The sequence below is a fragment of the Otolemur garnettii genome, unplaced genomic scaffold, assembly GCF_000181295.1.
Source record: "Otolemur garnettii isolate 467f Iridium unplaced genomic scaffold, OtoGar3 scaffold00062, whole genome shotgun sequence".
Taxonomy (NCBI): Eukaryota; Metazoa; Chordata; class Mammalia; order Primates; family Galagidae; genus Otolemur; species Otolemur garnettii.
The window spans coordinates 1234749-1254710 of NW_003852457.1; the positions used below are offsets into that span (position 1 = coordinate 1234749).

Below are 19962 nucleotides of genomic sequence, written 5' to 3' on the forward strand. Positions count from 1 at the left end.
TCTGGAAACCAGGAAGACTTCTGTTAACTGAGACTCTTCTGAACTTCTGAAGAGTGATAATTGGAGCTCAGAGTGATTTTCCCTGAAGTGACTTTTCAATTTTCAGAGAAAGATTGAGGGTTGGATTGTTTTCAGGATTGACTGGGGGACGGGGATGAGGTATTACTTTCTCTTGTGAATGCTGGTGGTAAGGATAGCCAATCCCAGGGCCATGCTGTGTTGAGGAAGAGATTGGGAGCAGAATGTTCATTCTTGAAGATCTGTCCTCTGCTGGCTGTTGCGTTTCGAAGCTCTCAGCCACTTTCCAGCCCAGCCTACTCACATCCTTCCTGTAGCAGACCAGGGCCCCTTGCATTTGAGATTGTGGTGGCTGGTCATTGGTGATCACTGACAATTGTGCTCACATGTCACTAAGACAGACCTCTAGGGAGGGCAGACATCCTCAAACTATGGCCTGCAGGCCACATGCGGCCCACTGAGGACATTTATCCGGCCCACTTGGTGTTTTTGCCACCACTGCCTGTCCTGCTTAGCAGCCGACTCATCCCGGGGCCCACAGTCTGGCCCTCCAACAATCTGAGGGACAGGGAACTGGTTCCCTGTTTAAAAAGTTTGAAGATCCCTGCTCTAAGGCCTGAAGCCTGGCTCCTGCTTGGCAATTGCCAGTTCCCTTTAATAGTGTAAGTAGAACAATGGAACTTTTGAACTCTGCTTTAATATTCTGTGCTTGCTTCTTCTGTTTTTTCTTAATTTCTCCACCTCCAATTTAGGAAAGACACATCCTGACTCCTCCCACGACGCTGTTTATTCCAGGATATAGGCTTCCTTCTGCCCGTGCAAGGCCCCTTGTACCCTGGAACATGGGCTGTGGCGGCCCCTGCCCCGCACGCACACTTGTCCCTGCTCACTCCCCACCCTGCTCTGTCTCATTTTCCCTTCTCACCTTCTGCCACTGTGGTGCCTCTGCTCATGGGGACCGCAAGGACTTCTTTCTGGTCCCTGGACACAATACACTTGTTCCTGGGCTTAGGCCTTTGTGCTTGTTCTTCCCTCTGCCTGGAACGTGTTCCCTACTGTCACTGGCTCTGTTCAGGTGTCCCCTGCTCAGAGGAGCTTTCTGTGATCCTGGTACCTCCAGGCCACTCCGCCCATCACCTCTGGGGGCACCACCTGGGTTTCTCTTCATACACTTCTCTCCAACTCAGATCTCTGTTTATCCATTTGTTTTCCTTCCTGTAGGGTAGTATGAGGCCTGGACTCTATCTTGCTCCCTGGAATATCCCTAATACATAGAACAGTGATGACATAAAGAATAAATGGATATTTTGAGTCCTACTTCATAGATAAGGAAACTTCATAGATAAGCAAACAAAGTCAGGAAGTTTGTCCAAGAACTCACAGAACTCAGGTCTCACTGCACGTTCCGGGGTCTTTATTTGCACCGTGGGATTCAAGGGACAATATGGACATTACGCAGAGTATATTCTCTGAAAAAGCATTTCTTATATGAACCTGAGGTCTCTTAGCCTCTATAAGGGTTTCATAATAAACTTTGTTAACAGTTTACAAATTATCTGAATACTTGAAAAATAAGGTGTTTTGGAAGAGATAAATTTGCTTGCTAAGATAAAGAACATAACTGAGGTAAGAGTACTAACAGGACCTTGTGCATTTTTAAGTGGTACCATGTCTTTTATTTAAATTGTGCTTTATAAGAGGCTATCATGTATTAGCTCATTTAGTTTCCTCAGTATTTTTGGAAGAATCGATTTTTATCTCCCTTTTATAGCTGAAGAAACAAACTCAGAGATTTTGTGGCAGAGCTACATCTTGAACTCACATCTCCTCAGGCCACGTATTCTGTTCTTGTTGGTATGTTCTGGTTTCCTCTGATATGCACAGCATACGGCAGAGCCTCAGTTAGTTATGTCCAACAGCCCCCACCCTGGCAAAGTTTCTCTTTCAGTTGACACAGGCAAGACACAAGCACCCGAGGAGTGGAGTCATGAGATGAAACATGTTAGTAAACCAAAGTCCTCCAAAACGGAACAGCTGTGCCAGGGGTAGCCGGCTACCTACCAGTGAAGTATCTGTGGATATCTGTGTATGTATGTATAAGTTTTTTTTTTTTTTTAATGTATGAGTCTTTGAAATTCCACTTTTAGTCTACTGAGTTTGAAAGACACCCCCACCTCGTCTGCCATACCACTGCTTCTGTGCCCTGGAGAACATATGGAGGTGATGGGAAACACAGGAGTGGGGTAGGCATTTGCCACTGTGCAGGAGAGAGTAAAACCATTTCTGTCCTTGCTGCATTTGGGGATGTCACTGCCCAGCCCCCTGTGCAGAATTTCAAAGCAGAGTTCAAAAGTTTCAGTGTTCTACTTACAATCGCCAAGCAGGAGCCGGGCTTTAGGCCCTAGAGATCTGTCTTAGTGACACATGGGCACAGTCATCAGTGATCACCAATGTCCAGCAACCAGAGCTCCCCTTTCACCTGTTGGAGGTGGGAGACGTGGTCCTATTGTGGTGCTTGTCCCGCCAGCTCTGAGACATTGGGCGTGCTACTCTCCAGGAGCCTCTGTCTCTAGCGGAACTGGGCTGATTGACATGGAAGTGCTGAGGCTCTTCTCTCTGAGACCCTTCGAGGATCTTGGGCTGCTCTTTTTGGGTCTCATTAGGGTTGGTGATGAGTCTTCTCCTTAAAGAACTTTTAGGAAAGAGAAACTTCTAGAAATGATTGAGAGCTCTGGAGGCATGAAATCCCTCTTCTCAGGACTGGGGATGTAATGTGTGGGATCCAGTGTAAAAGGAAAGCACAGGGTCCTTTGTTCAAATATTACTGAGGATTCAAAGACAGTGACAGCAGAGTAGTAAACCACACATGGCCTCTGAGTGTAGGGGCAGTGCCTGGGGCCTCTTCAGTCTTAAGAAACTGCCAGGGCTTCTTTTTATGAAGTCACACTTTGCGCTTGTTGAAGAGGGCTTAAGCAGACAGTATGCAGTGATTCTCATAACTGATGCTGATGCGGCAGCCATTATTGTATTCCCTATTTACAGATGAAAAGTAGAGCCTGAACAAATATAAATTGCCTGCCTTAGGTCAGAGAGCTCATGCTCTCTGGGGTCCCAGCTTGTGCCACCCAGTGCTCAGGGATTTTTCCCTTTGTAATATAGCTTCTTACCATGGTAAGAAATACCTGCTCATCTTGGCTGAGGATAAATTCAGTGGATGACGTAGGAATTTTTTTCCTGAAATATAGCAGAAGGTTTAGCCAGAATGCACATTATTTGTTTCCTGGCTTCTATTATTTATATTCTCTGGCTTCTAACATTTTTTTGGCAATATACACCAATTGGTGAATGCTTGCCTGGGGGCTTGATGAATGACATATCTTTACCCTAAATTTCTAATCTCTATAAATGAGTCTTTGTTGTATAATTGGGAGAAAATCACCATAGTAGGGGGCACAAAGTTTTGGGGATGAGCAAACCCCTGAGGGCAGTTTTCAAGGCCATTTTCTACTGTAGCTTGGAATGACTTGGAAGTCTTTGTGCCCGCGGCCATCGTCTGAGATCGTGCAGAGATGATTGCAGTAAGGTGCTCAGCTTGAGCATGGTAGGGTGAGGTGTTTTCTATCATTGTGATGCTTGGTGGTGCTTCCAGGCTTAGTACCAAGGTTGATGGCTGCCCTAGGCTGTGGGGTGACTTGGAAAGGCTGTGGCTATCAGGTGGACTTGAACTATAGCCTGGCTCTGCAGCTCTTGCCTCCCAGTGTGTGGCTTTGGACAATGGATCACGTCTTCCTGGGCTGCAGTTGTACCATCTATGGAAAGGTCATTGGAAGCTAACACAGGGGGTTGTTCCGAGGATCCATGGAGGTAATATCTGTAAAGTCCCTGGCAGCCATTCAGACCATCTCTGCAGCAGCAGTTGTGTACACTGTGCAAGGTGCTGGGGCTACGGTGGTAATCACTGTGCTTCCTGCCAGTGGTCCATGCAGCCTCAGAAGGAGATGAGCTTGTGAATGCAGGTACTGCCAGATGCCATGGGCCCTCAGAGAGCAGCCTGCACAGTGTGCAGTGTCGACAGGATGGGGACAGCCTGAGATGGGGTGCTTAATAGCTGAAAATTCCTGTCCTTTCTACTGTTTCTGGGGAAGAACATCAAGGAAAGGCATCACCACATGCTCTGACACACTAAGGATTGGAAAGGGGATTATCTCCTTCAGGGAAAAATAACTTCTCATGCAATAAGTAATTTATCTGAGAATAATCCTTTGTCTACAAAGACCACCTAAGTATCCTTTCAACATCTCAGAAAATGATTTTGTTTTTTGAGACAGAGTCTCACTTTGTTGCCCTGGGTAGAGTGCTGTGGCATCATAGCTCACAGCAACCTCAGACTCTTGGGATCAAGTGATTTTCTTACCTCAGCCCCCTGAAGTAGCTGGGACTACAGGTACCCACCACAATGCCCAGCTATTTTTAGAGATGGGATCTTGTTCTTGTTCAGGCTGGTCTTGAACTCCTGAGCTCAAACAATCTACCTGCCTTTGCCTCCCAGAGGCTGGGATTATAGGTATGAGCTACTGTGTGATTTTCCTCTCAGAAAATGATTTTTAAAAATTATTTTTTGACCATGACAGAGGAAATAATTTCTTAATTATTAGGCATGGCAACTTGTTTGAAAAGAATGAGCCTTTTTGGCTGTGGGGAAGAGTAGGCCAGGACACTGGCACCTGTAGTCAAGCTGGCAAGTCATCCAAGGCAAGCTGGATGCAGCTGCTGAGGGAGGGTGGCAGTGAGGAGCTGGGATGATGGCAGGACAAGAATTGAATTTCCAGAGCCCTACTTGGGTTTGAATCCTAGCTATCTCATTTATCAGGGACACAAGGCGGCAGGCAGTTCAACCTGTCAGGTGAAGTTTTCCTTTATTTAGAATGAGAAGAATAATTGTTCTACTGACCACACGGACCTTGGTTATTCCATGTATTGCCCAGAGGCTCAAGTGAATACCCGGCTGTGCAAGAATTTTGTAAACTCACCTGGCAGGCTCCCTATTAGTTTGTGCAGTCTCAAGACACTAACTTTGCGTCATATCTCATAGATTTGGTGGAGCCAGTCTTTATCTCTGTGCAGGGTGCCTGGTACCAAGTGCTTGGAAGAAGCTGTGTATCTATGTCTGGAAACATGGCTATGAAAGCTCTGTGGAAGTTGAAGAATTCTGGTCAATAAATATCTGTGTCTACTCTAGAAAAAATCCCACACTGCCTTTTTTGCCACCCATGTCTGTTCTAGATACAGTGTTGAGTTCAAAGGCCTGGACTTGACTCTCTATTGCACCACTAGCTTTGTGATTCCTAGGCAAATTTATCAACCCGTTTGGACCTTAGGTACCTGCCTGATAACAGTTACAATACCTATCTCATGAGGTACTTATTAAGAGTGATGAGATGACCTGATTCCCAGTGCCTCACTCCTAAGGTGTGCCCAAGGCCTGTGAATCGATCCTGGACTCCCTCTGGTTTGCTTAGTGGAGTATCTGCCAGGGAGGAGGGGTTGATGGAGATGGACATGGGAGTTGTATCAGCTTTTGTTGCTTTGTGACAAACTACCAAAAACTAAGTGGCTTAAAACAACACAAATTTATTTTCTCACTGTATGGGTCAGGAATTTCAGCTGGATTCTCTGCTCAGGGATTCACAAGGCTGAAATCAGCTCAGGCTGTGTTCTCATCTGGAGGTTCAGCTGAGGAACAGTCTGCACTCAGAATTCTGCAGGTTGCTCCTCATTCTTTCCCTGTGGTGGCATAAGGGAAGCCTCTGTTCTCTTGAATGTGGTTCACTGCTCTCAGTTCCAAGAGGCCACTCTGTCTCTGCCATGTGGCTCCTCAGGAAGGGGCACTCTCAGGAAGGGGGTGGTCTTTTGTATGGGTTCCCTGAATGGAGCAGTCTTACCCAGGACAATTTTTATTTTTATTAACTAAATTCAACTGTTTGGGAACCTTAATTACATCTGCAAACCCTTTCACCTTTGATATGGACCGTGATCTAATCACCACACTCACACTGAAGGGGAGGGGTCACAGGGCACGCACAGGGGGGCACTGGAGACCTCGAGGCTGTCACAGTGCTTGCTTCCTAAGGTGCCGTAGTGCGGTCGGCTTGCGAGTGGGCAGGGAGGGAAGCAGACTGTTCTCTCAGTCTCAGAGGCAATGGGAGTTATGCTCTGTGGGACCCCCGTGTCCTCTTCCCTTACCAGCCTCCAGGTCCTGAAATGCGTGTGCTTTGTGTCTCTAACCCAAAAACGGTGCTGTCTGGATTGATTTTGGTTTTGTAAAGCTGTACTTAGCATGCCGACGTGAGTGCAGCCTGTGGAAGGTGGCGAGAAATGTTATTCGTGTGACATTGAAGTGGCAGTGATGGCTGCTTTGCTCTGTGTCGGGGAAGCTGATGGAAAGGCACCTTCGAATTGTTCTTCCCACTGTGATCCTGGTGCCCAGTGTCTCACTGGGAAAATAAATTACCAGAGGAATAATCCACAACTGTGTGTAAAGTGAGAAAATGCCAACTAATACATGGGTTCCTTGGTGTATTTTCTAGATTTCCAGTGGGTTCAAGGAGACGTCTGTGAAGTTCAGCTGATGGTATACAACCCTATGCCCTTTGAACTTCGAGTGGAAAACATGGTATGTATGTATCACTAGTCATTTGACCTTTCTGGGCCAACACAACAACTTCTCATTAAAGTGTCCTTTACTTAATATTTGAGGCACACATCTTATTGCATATGTCTGTTTTTATATTTGTTTTGCCAAAGATTAGAAGCTTATTATGAGTGAAGACCATGCTTTATCATTCCTGTCTTTGGGCTTGGTACTCAATAAATAATAGAATCAACACAGAAACCTTCTATTTGAACACACCTTGAGCTTAGATGATTGGATATAAGATCTGAAATAATCATTTTGAAGTCTATATGAGATTAGCACCAGTTACAAAGTCTACCTTATGCCTGCTACTCAATAATGTCACCATTATTTTATTTCAGCAAGAAGATAAGGTGATCAGGGCCCAAGGGACAAACAAGTGGTCAAATAAGAGAATAAATCACTGTGCTGCTACTGTGAGGTTTCTCCTTTTTGAAATCCTGGTGTTCTGTTTCTGTGCTTTGTATAGGACATTAAAGATGCACTTTGTAGTCCTACTCGTGGGAACTCCTCACCAGAGCCCACAGTTGGAGGAAGGAGAATTCTACGTTCATTCTGTGTTTTCTGGGCAGACTCCCCTCCCCCTCCTCCAGAGGATTCCATCCCTGCAGTCTCCTCTGTGTTGCTATGTGGTATTGCTGTGCCACTTTTCAGCAACATGCAAAGGCTGGTGCTGGCCTGGTTGTTGGTTTCTTGGTAACAGGCAGCTTTTAATGCCAAGTGCCTACATCATGTGTCAGGTTCTGGGCAAGGCTCTGAAGGGACTGAGATGGACAGGCCCTGGTGTTTGCTGTCAGTGGTCAGGGCTGTGTTCAAAGAGCAGAGGTGTTGCAGGACCAATGTGGGGGGCATGTACCTTTCGTAGAAAGTCAGGGAAGGCATCCTAGGCCAGATGGGCAGCTCCACCAGGGCTGTAAGCCTGAGCTATAGTCTGCCAGGCAGACTATTTGGTAGTTATTGAGATGCTGCTGAAGATTCCAGCAAGTGGCATAGTTTCCCAAAATCTGTCTGAGCTCTTGGAAGCGCAGCTGAATGCTAAACTCACTGCGGTCTGGAGGCTCACTCAGGATGGAGGCTTTCCTCTTCCTTCCTCTTATCACAAGGACACACTAGCATGAGCAGCAGGCCGCCTGTGGCTCTGTCTCTAGCCTAAAGCGGGAATGATGGTTGTTTAGGGATTTCTCCCCATAGTGGTTAAAGTGTTATATGCCTTCTTCTTTTTATTATACATTTTTCATTAAAAAAATAGCTTTCATTTGTATCTGTTTTAAGAATAATATGTGCTTATTATAAGAAAATTAGAAAGTATAAAGAATAAAGTAAAAAGCACCACAAAGATCACAGATTGTGGTCAAAATTTTACAAACTAAATTATGAAATATTTTAAGCATCAGAAATGCTATAGGGAAGAATAATCACTCATATATCCACTGTTAATGGTTGGCTATATTCTTTAGCTATTTTAATAAGAAATGCACACAGTATACACTGCCGAGAGATAGTTGGCATCTTGCTTCCATACTTGCCCATGGCGTCTGTTCCACATGTGGGTCATTTCACAGCTTTGCTCCTGTTGTAGAGTGCGAGATTAAAAGACCACCAGGGACATCAATTAATTAAGCCAATTTTAGGAGTCTTTATTAGGTTGGACAACCAACTGCCCCTCTACGTGGATACAGAGGGAACAGTACTAGCTGTGAAAAGGGAAGGGTTTATATAGGGAAAACTCTATCCTATCAGGGACTGTGTGCAGTCCAGCCAGCAAGCAAGCAACCGACTTCCATAATCTGTTACAGAAGCAGAAAACAGCATTACAGCACTTGTGGTTACCCTGATCACAGGACTGGATAGGGAAACAATTTTATTTCTGGACAATGGGTTAGGCAATAATTATGGTGCCACACTGGTGGCTACTCTTGTTCCTTGATTTTATTTTTGCTACTTTACTTCCTTCTTTCAAGCAAGGGCAAGTGGTTATGGGGGGGTTTCTTATCCCACCTCACTCCCCCCTTCTGATTCGGGGATGAGCTAAGTCTTTGTTTCATCCTCTTCATCTTCTTGCAATATATTTTTATAGTGGGTTCTCAAGTCCAGCAGTTTTCCTGCCTCTACTCGTTTCTGAATGTATGAAGTGAGACAATTTATTATGCGTGGCCCCAAAGTTAATCCTAACAAAAGGAGAATGAGGGGGTCTGCAATTGCAGAAAGGAGTGTTGTTAACCAGGGCAACCACTGGAACATTCCTTCATACCAGTTCTCTGGCCCTAGTTCAGCCCTCCTCTCTCTTTTAGTCTCTTTCTTGCTTCAGCCATGCTATTTCTTATGACTCCTAAATTATTAGTGTAAAAACAACAAGTTTCTCCCAAGGCAGCGCAAAGCCCCCCCTTGCTTTAAAAACAGGAGATCAAGGCCTCTTCTATTCTGAAGAACTACTTCTGCTAGGGAATCTAGTGAAGTTTCCAATCTTGTCACAGATCATTCCACTGCCTCTATTTCTTTATCTATTATCTGAGTAAGGGCCTCGAAATTTCCTCCTTTTATTAGGGCAGCTGCACCTATGGCAACTGATCCAGCTATTTTAATTCCTACAAGTACAAGTATTAAACTTGGTGTTCTTTTTCTAAGGAAATGTTCTGATAAATCTCGTGAATTTAATCCCAAATGTTCCCACTCTCCATCCCCAGAGTAATAATATACTTGGGGTAAAATATGGACTAAAATGCAAAGGATAGAAACCTTTTCTAAATATATGGAACTTAAACAAGGGGTAATACCAGTAGTACATGCAAACCAGGCTCCATCGGTGCTTTTAAGAACATACCCTTCACTGGAGGCCAGTGGGGTCAACACAGTGAGGCAGGAAGCCTTGTAGGGTGATTCCTTTAAAATAAATCCTGGCTCGGCGCCTATAGCTCAACCGGCTAAGGCGCCAGCCACGTACACCTGAGGTGGCGGGTTCGAATCCCCAGCCCGGACCCGCCAAAACAACAATGACGGCTCAACCAAAAAATAGCCGGGCGTTGTGGCGGGCGCCTGTGGTCCCAGCTACTTGGGAGGCGGAGGCAGGAGACTCGCTTGAGCCCAGGAGGTGGAGGTTGCTGTGAGCTGTAATGCCACGGCACTCTACCCAGGAGGACAGCTTGAGGCTCTGTCTCAAAAAAAAAAAAAAATAAAAAAAAATAAATAAATCCTAATGCTTTTATACAAAATCCTTTCCCTTGCAAATCCCCTAAAGTCAGTTTAGGTTCTTCTCCCCATCTACAGTGGGCTTGGTGCTGCTCATAGGTTATATGTTGGATTCGATCACTCTCTTCTCCTATACTCCCATTTATTGCCAGACCTATGTAATATGGAGGGGCAGGGTTTAAGCAAAGCCAACAATCTCTAGTAATATTAGGGTTACTACTATTCATATACTGGAATACTGCATCTAACATACCTAATGAAGAGGATGCTGGGGGTCGGGGTGTGGCTGTAGGCCGGGTGCCACCGTAGTCGGTAGTTGGGTTGGAGGGGAAGGAGGAGGAAAAAGGGGTTGTACAGGGGGTAGTTCTGGATTTAAGGCCTGATTAGGCCAGTAGGATTATAACTTCTCCTTGGCAGAATCTCTGAATGGTAAAGGAAGTTCCAGGATGATTCCCTGAATTTCATAAAGGCCAAGAAACTGAGTCATCACCAATTCTAGGAATTCTTTATAAGTATTGATGCTGACTATGGAGACATCATTTACTTGATGGAAGTAAGATGGCCGGGTTGACAATAAATGTGGCAAAGATTTTATGATTTGAACATGTTATCAAGTTGTTTATAGTATCAAAAACCACATAGGTGCCAGAACTTGACAATCAAAACTGGCTTATACGTTTAACGGTTTTAGTAGATTTAACCTCTCATTTAAATGAGTCAGCCCCGCGTCTTCAGGGTGAAAATGAACTCGTCAACACAGTGTTTCAAACCATAGCAGCATTCCAAATACTGACATTATGGCAAGGTCAAAGAAGGCAAACAGTTTCATGCATTTTTACACACTGGCTACACACAGTTCTATGAATAGCAAAAAGATATACAGCCTTGTTTTTTGATTCAATATAAGAATTTGAAAACAGATATCAAGATTTCCAGGAAAATAATATTTTGGTGCATTTGTGTCTCCATTTTTAATTGAAATAAATATGTTAACAAATAGGTTTTCAAATGGAACATACAATGCTGAAATCTGACATTCAACTTAAAGAAAAATTTGATCAGTCTTCTTACTAGACTTGAATAAGTCCTGTCCTCCCAGAGACAAATATCCCTTGTTTCACAATCATGCCTTATTCATGTCACTGCTTTTTGGCAGCACCTACATCCCCAAGCAATTATTTTCAAGAACGAAGTACATTAAGAGTAAAATTAGAACCAGAATATCTGATGAGCACCTTGAGAGCTCACGGAGAATTGCAGCTACTTCCATCAAACGAGATATTAATGCATTAGTTTCTCAGAAACAATGCTGAATATCCCTAAGTTTTCTGTTACCCACATTTCTTTTAATTTTATAATAAAAAGTATGAAAACAACCCAAAGACATTTTATTACTTAGATATGTACATTTTCTATATTAGTGATTGAAAACTTGAGACCTCCTTGACAATTTAAAAAGTCTCTTCAAATGGGCTGTTGCATAATTAGGATTATTACATGAGGACTTTTTGTTTATCTGTGGTAGCGGATATCATAAAAATTGTACACTTCCCCCCCCTCTCATCAGCTCTCTTTAGTATTTGTGTATTTAACATGTGGCCCAAGACAGCTCTTCTTCCAGTGTGGCTTAGTGAAGCCAAAAGGTTGGATACCCTTGCATATCATTTGTTAGATTTATTCCAGTATATTTGATGTTTTTGATCTTTTGTTAATGATATTTTCCTTTATCTTACTTTCCAATTGTTTGTAGCTAAATTACAGAAATAGGTTTGCTTTTTTCCCCTGATTTTGTCACTTTGCTAGAGGTACTTGTTTAAGTTTCATTGTAGATTCCATAGGATTGTCTGTGTTCCTTTTGTGTGCGTGTGTGTGAATAGTTGTCTGTATGGCTTTCTTTCTTTTTCTTCCATTACTGTCCTGAGTAGGGCCACTGTTGCAATGTTGAGAAGTCCTGAGCTGACATCCCTGCATCTTTACAGTCATGAGGCGGCTCCTTGATGTAGACAATCTGTCTGCTTGATGACCCGCAAGCTTAGTGCTTAGGACATTTTGGAATGAATTGGTAATTCTTAGATGTGCTGGAGACGTATTAGCTGATAATTTATTTCCACATTTCCAGTTTTTGTTTCTTTTTGTTCATAAATAAAAAAATGTATTTTTTCTTTGGGTTCACATTCCTATCTGGTAAAATGATAAAACAAAACAAATAACAAAAATATAACAAACATAACAAAATATAAAAGCAAGTGGAATTGTTTCTCACCTGAGTACCCACAGTGCTTATCGTGTCAGGATTGTTTTGTGTTAATCACTCTTCAGATTGTCTCTGAAGTTCTCACTGGGTTTTATACTGACCATCAGGGTGTTCATCCAACACTTCCAGAGGGCGCCGTAGTGATGTCTTAAGGCTCATCTGAGGCCTGCGTGGTGGGTGCAGGCTGGGCTCATGATGCTCTGTCACTTGTTTCAGGGGCTTCTCACCAGCGGCGTGGAGTTTGAATCTCTTCCTGCAGCGCTCTCCCTTCCGGCTGAGTCTGGCCTGTACCCTGTGACGCTCGTCGGGGTCCCACAGACGACTGGCACAATTACTGTGAATGGTAAGGAGCATCACGTGATGCTTTCTGCTCAAGAAGGACTGCAGAACTCTAGTGTTATGTCCCTGAGGCCTAGCACTGATCTCTCGTCATTCTAGTCCTAACCGATAGAAGACAAGGAAAATATCGCGTCAGGACCTCTTTTGGGGGGACGTGATATAATAAAGCCTGTTTTTGAGTGTGTAGGATGTGGCAGTCCTCTGCTGTAGCTACGAGAGGTGTCCTTCCTGGGGTCTGGCCCCTCTGCCTCTCCTCTCTCTCCTTTTCGTTTTTGCCTCCAGGTGTCTTAAAAACAAGCCAGGGCTCTGGTCAGTCATGGTCCCTCTCAGCTGGGCCTCCTCAGAGAGGTGTCCATACGCACTGAACCTGCCTGTCTGCCTCTGTAGTGGTTCTTTAACCCTCTCCATCCTGGATTTAGCTCTTATCACTTCACTCAAACTGTCCCAAGGTCACTAGCAGTATTTTCTTGGCTGAATCTGAGGCCTGCTTTTTAGTTTTCTTGTAAGCTCACTGCTCAGTGGCCTTTGGTGGTGCTGCTATGCCCTCTGGCCCTTCCGTGTGGGCTCCATATGTTCTGTAGGTGGCTCTTGTGCAGCCTGACCCTCCAGGCTCTGTATCTCCTCGTCTTCCCTTCCCTGTCTCTGCCTCCCCTTCCCCACCCCTGCCTCCAGCCCTCTTCTTCTCTCGTTCTTCCCTCCACTCCCCTTCCCTTTCTACAAGCTACCTTCTGTGATCCATCACTCAGTGGGCCTTTCTGCCTTCCTATTCACATGGTGGTGATCACCAGGGCAGGTCCCTTCCTGGCATTCACATCCAGCTGCCTATAACCGTGGCTGGAAAGTCTCGTGGGCACTGCACATGCGTGTCCAAGCCAGAATGCTGGCTTCTCCTCCCCAAAGTTCCCCTGTACCCCCAGGCTCATCTCAGTGCAGGCATCTCCATTAGCTAGTGACCTTAACCAGCTTCCTGGGAGTCACCACTGACCCCTCCCTGTCTGTCACCACCCCCACCTTGATTCTTGGGAACCTCCAGAGAATGGCCACTTCTCTCTATCTTCATGGCAACTTCTGGTCTTACAGACCATGACTCTCACTATGGGACTGCCACAGAGGGTTAGAATATGTCTTCTGCCTCTGGTCCTGCTTGCTGAGAAATCTTTCTCCATCTGTAGCCAGGACTGCAAACCTTGGAGAGACCCTTGTTCTTGAGGCTGAAGGCCCTGTGTGGCTTTTGGAGCCTTGCTCCACAGTCTCTTCTTGCATATGACACTTCATCTTGAGAGATGTCTAGTTCTGGAGTGTTCTGTGCTCTCTGACCCGTTGCCTGTGTGCTGTCAGGTGCTCTGAGCCCTGACTGACCCCTGTGCTTTTCTCGGTCTATGTCCAGGCCTCCTTTCCTCCTGGAGCCCTCAGCATGCTCATGCTGACTCAGGCCGCCTTGGGCCCTTCTCTGTGTCCTGCATGGTAACGATGCCTTGCTGGCCTCATCTGTCTTGCTTGGTTGCAGCTCAGTGTTTAATGGGGAGCCTTGTACATAGCAGGTTTTCAGTATGTATTTGTTGGCTGGAAGAACAGACATTCACTGGGAATGTGAGTGAGGAAGTCATAGCCATAGGGTAGGGTGTGTTCAGCAAGTCCAACGTGGGGCTAAGTGCACCCTTCTGGGCATATAACTAGAGGGAGAGTGGGCAGGCAAAGGCCTCTCTCAGTAAGTGACTCAGAGTTTTAAAGTCCAGTATGAGATCTTCAAATATGCAGTGGGGAAATGGGGGAGAAAAGATAGTAAATGAGGGGTAGGAAGGAAGTTCCAGGCAGAAGGAACTACTTTTCCAAGGCCTGGTGCTTAGAACACAGTATGCTTGGGGGGTTGGGGTGGTCAGAGTAGGTGGTCCCATCAGTGATCACGGAGCCAAGGCTGGGAGGTGGGCAGAGGGCCAGCCTAGAATGGCTGTTACTCAGGCCAGAGGATACTGGTTTTCTCCTGAGGGCAGTGGGGGCACCACCCTGTTTGAGGAGAGATGTGTACAGATGGACAGTTGGGAGTTATTCCTCAGGAGTCCAGGCTGAAGATGGGAAGGACTGGAGGTAGGGAGGCCAGTTATTAAGCTCTGGGATGAACCAGGTAGAAAATGATGAAGTAGGACCAGAGCTGTGGCTGGGAATGGTACAAAAGAGACAGATTGGAGAGGAAATAATGTGGATTCAGAATAACATAGAACTATAACTCATATATTCAAAGATGAGTAGGAGGAGCCTTGGTAACATTTCTTAGTGATTTTTCTTTGGCACAGACTAACAAGTGTTCATTTTTGGCATGCCGTATATATGAAGTCAAAAGGGCTGACCTTGTATTATCAGATATAATAATGTGCTGAATATTTGTCATCAGACTTCTGGGTTTATATGATAGTTATTTTAAGCAGAGGGTAAGAAAAGGAAAATGACTGATTTAGTTAAGAATTGTAAAATAATGGGTGCTTAGCAGACAAAAACCATTTCATAACCAGGTTTTACAGAAAGAAAATTATAAAGGACATTAGTGCCAGATGTGGGTTTCTGGGGGAGGAAAATGTTGGCCAGGTAAAGAAGTCTTTCAAGAAAAATATTTGAGAAAGGAGGGAACATGGGTGCTGTGAATTGGAATTACGTTGAAAGAGCAGCTTAAAGCTGGTGGAGGGTGAAGGGCAGGGCCAATGGCATATCCGAGGGCCCTGATTTGCCCTTGAGAGAATGGCTTGCTTCTCTGTTTAGAATGTTGGACAGTTTTGTGTGAATGTAGAAAAGTTGTCACCCTGGGCATCTAGCCATTGGGTATTATTTGATTTTGTTATACTGTGAATGTTGTTGATAATAATTATCTCTCAAAATTTTAAAAATCATTTTAAAGCGTTGCTTAAACAATTTCAAGTGCTTATCTAATCAACGGACATTTTCTTGGCATGCTTTGCAAATTTGCTGATTTTTATTTTTTATTTTTGAGACAGACTCTCACCTTTTTGCCTGCAGTAGAGTGCCATGGTGTCATAGCTCACTGCAACTTCAAACTCTTGGGCTCACACAATCCTCTTGCCTCAGTCTCCCAAGTATTTGGGACTATAGGTGCGTGCCACAATGCTCAGTTATTTACTTAGAGACAGGGTCTCATTCTTGCTCAGGCTGGTCTCGAACTTGTGAGCTCAAGCGATCTACCTGCCTTGGCATCCCAGAGTGCTGGGATTATAGGTGTGAGCCACTGTGCCTGGTGTTGAATTTGCTAATCTTAAATTATAGTACTTGTACACATACCACTAGATTGGCCATGTCATGGAGGAGCTATGATCACAACAATTGGCTTTTGAACTTTCATTGCTCAATAGAAAGTTTTGAAGCATTTTTCAAACACTCATTAGATCATAATATGTCCTGGAAAGGAATATTAGCTATTCTCATCTCATATTCTCATCTCATCTAATATTAGCTATTCTCATTTTAGAGATGGATAAATCTGAAAAGCAAATTAGTAAAGGGATGAGATACTAATTATTAAGTTGTATAGAGATTTATAGTTTACAAAGACTTTCACATACACTCTTTTATTTAGACCTAGTCAGCCTTACAAAATAGGAATGTAGGCGCTAGTATCATCTCCTTTATGTCTGAAGACATCAAGAGGCTTCAGGGTAGAGGGCAGGAACTCTGGGTGAGAACTAGCAGGTGACAGGCCACCATCTGCCCTTGGGTCTTCAGAAGACAAACTGTGTCCTCTTTCCATGATTTTGGCCATGGGTGTGAGATGCCAAACCTTGCCAGGTGGTGTGAGGTTCTCCTTCTGTGTTCCAGGCTACCACACCACGGTCTTTGGTGTCTTCAGTGATTGCTTGCTGGACAGCCTCCCAGGAGTAAAAACCGGTGGCTCCACAGTTGAAGTCATTCCTGCTTTGCCAAGACTACAGATCAGCACTCCTCTGCCCAGGTAGTGTACCCAGGGAGCCCAGGTGTCTGATGGTTGACAGGAAATGGCTCTTATGAATACTTTTTAGTTACATGTTGCATTGTTTTAATGATATAAAGAACCTGAATTAATTTGTAATTCTTATGACCAGAAGGTGGGTAAAGGCTATCTTTAAGATAACCAATAGTCAATATGTTTTGCTTACAGTGAATTAGAAAAAAGTTGAAATCTTTCTTACCAAGATTAGAACAAAATGTGAATTTAGCCTGTGGAATCATTATTTTTTACAACAAATTAAATTAGGAAATACAAGAGATTTAAGAAATTTCCTAAGAACATATAGGGAATTTAAGAAAAACACTCTTTATTTTTTAAGAAAAGTCTTTTTTTTTTTAAGCATTGTAGAAAAGCATAAAGAAGAAAGGGAAATAATTCTCAGCATCTCAGAAGCAATTTCTATGAATGCTGTGTGAGATCTCCTAGTGTTTTATCTAGCTTATTTTTTTTCTTTTAGAGACAGGGTGCCACTCTGTTGCACAGGCTAGAGTACTGAGGCATGATCACAGGTCACTGCAGCCTCGAACTCCTGAGCTCTAGTGATCTTCTAACCACAGTTCCTGCAGTAGCTAGGCCTACATGTGCACACCACCATGCCCAGCTAATTACAAAAAAATTGTTTTTGTAGCGACAAAGTCTTACTCTGTGGCCTTGGCTGGTCTAACTCCTGACCTCAACTGATTCTCCTCCCTCATCTTCCCAGAGTGCTGGGAGTACAGGTATGAGCCACAATGCTTGGCTCATTTTATTTTTGAAATACAAATTTGAATAGTTGAGGTTATACTACATCATAAATGATATCATAGATTATTTTTTTGCATGGCCATGTAATATAAGCTTTTCTTTATGCTCTTACAAATGTTTTTATAAAATTAAATTTTAAATGCCTCAAAAAAGTACATCATAAATACAACTCAAAATTGCATACTCATTAATTTCCTTGCTATTTAGAATTTGGGATATTCTCAGTTTTGGCTCTTATGAATAATACTTAATGGATATCCTTTTGGCTATTTTTGTAAAATGTATCTTGGGATTTTCCAAAATGTTTTTAAAGCCCATTCATTTGTTAAGTGGATCCTTTTCTTCTGCCTTTTCTTCTAGCACTGTGCTAGGTGCTAGGACTATAACAGGGGCCACAACGGGCCTGGTCTCTGTCCTCATGGTGGTTCTGTCAGGTGGGAGAGATTGACAAGTAGCCAACTAGTCTCAGTGCACCGTTATCAGGACAAATGAGGGGTGTCACAGGGGCTTAGAGAGGATTTTCTTTAAGGAGGTGAAATTCACAGGTATGCCCACGGACAGGGAGGAGGAATGAGCTGTGTGGGATGGGCCGTGGGAGCAGTTTCCTGACAGAGGAAGGAGGGTGAGAAAGTGGCATGGCTGGGGAATAAAGAGAAATGCAGGAAACACCTACTCAGAAATGGTTGTGGGTCTGAGTGTAAGAGCTAAAAATGTAACACTTTTAGAATAAAATGGGAGAAGTGTTTCATGACCTTGGCTTAGGCAGAGAACTCTTTGATGTGACACTAAAACCCAGATCCATAAAATAAAATGCTGATAAATTGGACTTCATCAAAATTAAAAACTTCTATGCTTCCAAAGACACCATTAAGAAAATGAAAGACAAATCACAGGCTGGAAGAGAATATGTGCACGTCGTATGTCTGATCAATAGCTTTTATTCATATCAGGAACTCTTAAAACTTAAGAAGACAAACAACCTATTTAAATAATTGCCAAAATATTAGAATAGCTATTTCACCACTAAAGAAGTATTCAAATAGCTAATAAACTACCTGGAAGGACGTTCAGCATCATTAATCTTATGGAACTGGTAGTTCTTGAGAATCTAGCTCATATCTACTGAGAAGGCTTATAATCAAAAGACAGATAATAGCACGGGTTGCAAGGTGGTGGAGAAGCTGGAATCCTCATGCACTGCTGATGGGAACGTAAAATGTCAAAACTCTTTGGCAACTTCTTAAAGAGCCAAATGTAAATGAATTTATCATACGACCCAACAATTCCACTCCTAAGTAGTTTAGACAAACGATGTTTGTGTCAAACATAGATTAACACAAAAAAATGCACACGAGTGTTCATAGCAGCATTATTCATAGCAAAAAAGGGGTCGGGCCACATGTCCATCAACTGGTGAGTGGATAAGCAAAATATGGGACGTTTACACTATGGAATACTACTCAGCAATGAAAAGACATGACTGGATATGTGCTCCTGTATAGAGGAACCTTGGAAACATTGGTAAATGAGAGAAGCTGGATGCAAAAGGTTATTTAGCATGTGAGTCTTTTGGGGTGAAAGGTCCAGCAAAGTCAGGTCCATAGGGACAGAATGTAGTTCAGTGGCTGCTCTGGGCTGCCAGCGAGAGTAGGGATTGATTGTAAGTGCACATGAGGCATCTTTTTGGGCTGCTGGGAATGCTTTTAAAACTGATATCAGTGATGGTTGTATTGCTTTCTAAATTTGCTAAAAATAATTGAATTGTATACTTAAAATGGGTGAATTTATGGTATATAAGTTATATATACCTGAATTAAACTGTTGAGAAAAGTGAATTTTGGTTTGGCTCCAGTGCAGGATAGATACATGTTTTTTGTTGCCACCACTGGGGCCTCAGGAGGAGATTCTTTCTTGTCTTTGTTCTGGTTATAAAGAAACCAGGGCTACCCAGACAAGGATACCTCTGAGCAAATCAGTGTGGAAAGTCAAATTTGCCAATTCCCAGCACAGCCTCTGCCAATAAATCCTGCCACTGCTGCCTGTAGTGCTGTGGCACTTAGTGGCATTAGGTTAGGGAGAACATGGGCCTTGGCACCTGGTCCTAAGGCTTCATAGCTTGTACAGAGCACCTGCCACTGAGTGACATTTGGAGGTGAGTGATGAGTAGTCTAGTAACGGGGCAGGGTGATGAGCAGTCTAGTGACAGGGCAGGGTGATGAGCAGTCTAGTTATGGAGGTTGGGTGATGAACAGTCTAGTTAAGGAGGCCAGGTGATGAGCAGTCTAGTTACAGGACAGGGTGATGAGCAGTCTATTATGGAGGCTGGGTGATGACCAGTCTAGTTATGGAGGTTGGGTGATGAACAGTCTAGTTAAGGAGGGCGGGTGATGAGCTGTCCAGTTAAGGAGGCCAGGTGATGAGCAGTCTAGTTAAGGAGGCCGGGTGATGAGCAGTCTAGTTATGGAGACAGGGAGATAAGCAGTCTAGTAAAGGAGGCTGGGTAACGAGCAGTCTAGTTAAGGAGGCTGGGTGATGAGCAGTCTAGTTACAGGACAGGGTGATGAGCAGTCTAGTTATGGGGCAGGGTGATGAGCAGTCTAGTTATAGAGGCTGGGTGATGAGTAGTCTAGTTATGGGGCAGGGTGATGAGCAGTCTAGTTATGGGGCAGGGTGATGAGCAGCCTAGTTAAGGAGGCCAGGTGATGAGCAGCCTAGTTAAGGAGGCTGGGTGATGAGCAG

At 44.0% G+C, this 19962-nt stretch overlaps 1 protein-coding gene across 1 annotated transcript in view; it reads left to right on the plus strand.

Moving 5' to 3' along the window:
* TRAPPC9 (trafficking protein particle complex 9) overlaps positions 1-19962 on the plus strand; it is a 727753-nt gene that overhangs the window by 151144 nt on the left and 556647 nt on the right. The window contains exons 12-14 of the mRNA XM_003792853.3: positions 6606-6691; positions 12369-12495; positions 16311-16443. Coding sequence (XP_003792901.2) covers positions 6606-6691; positions 12369-12495; positions 16311-16443 — 346 coding nt within the window. The remainder of the gene's footprint in view (positions 1-6605; positions 6692-12368; positions 12496-16310; positions 16444-19962) is intronic.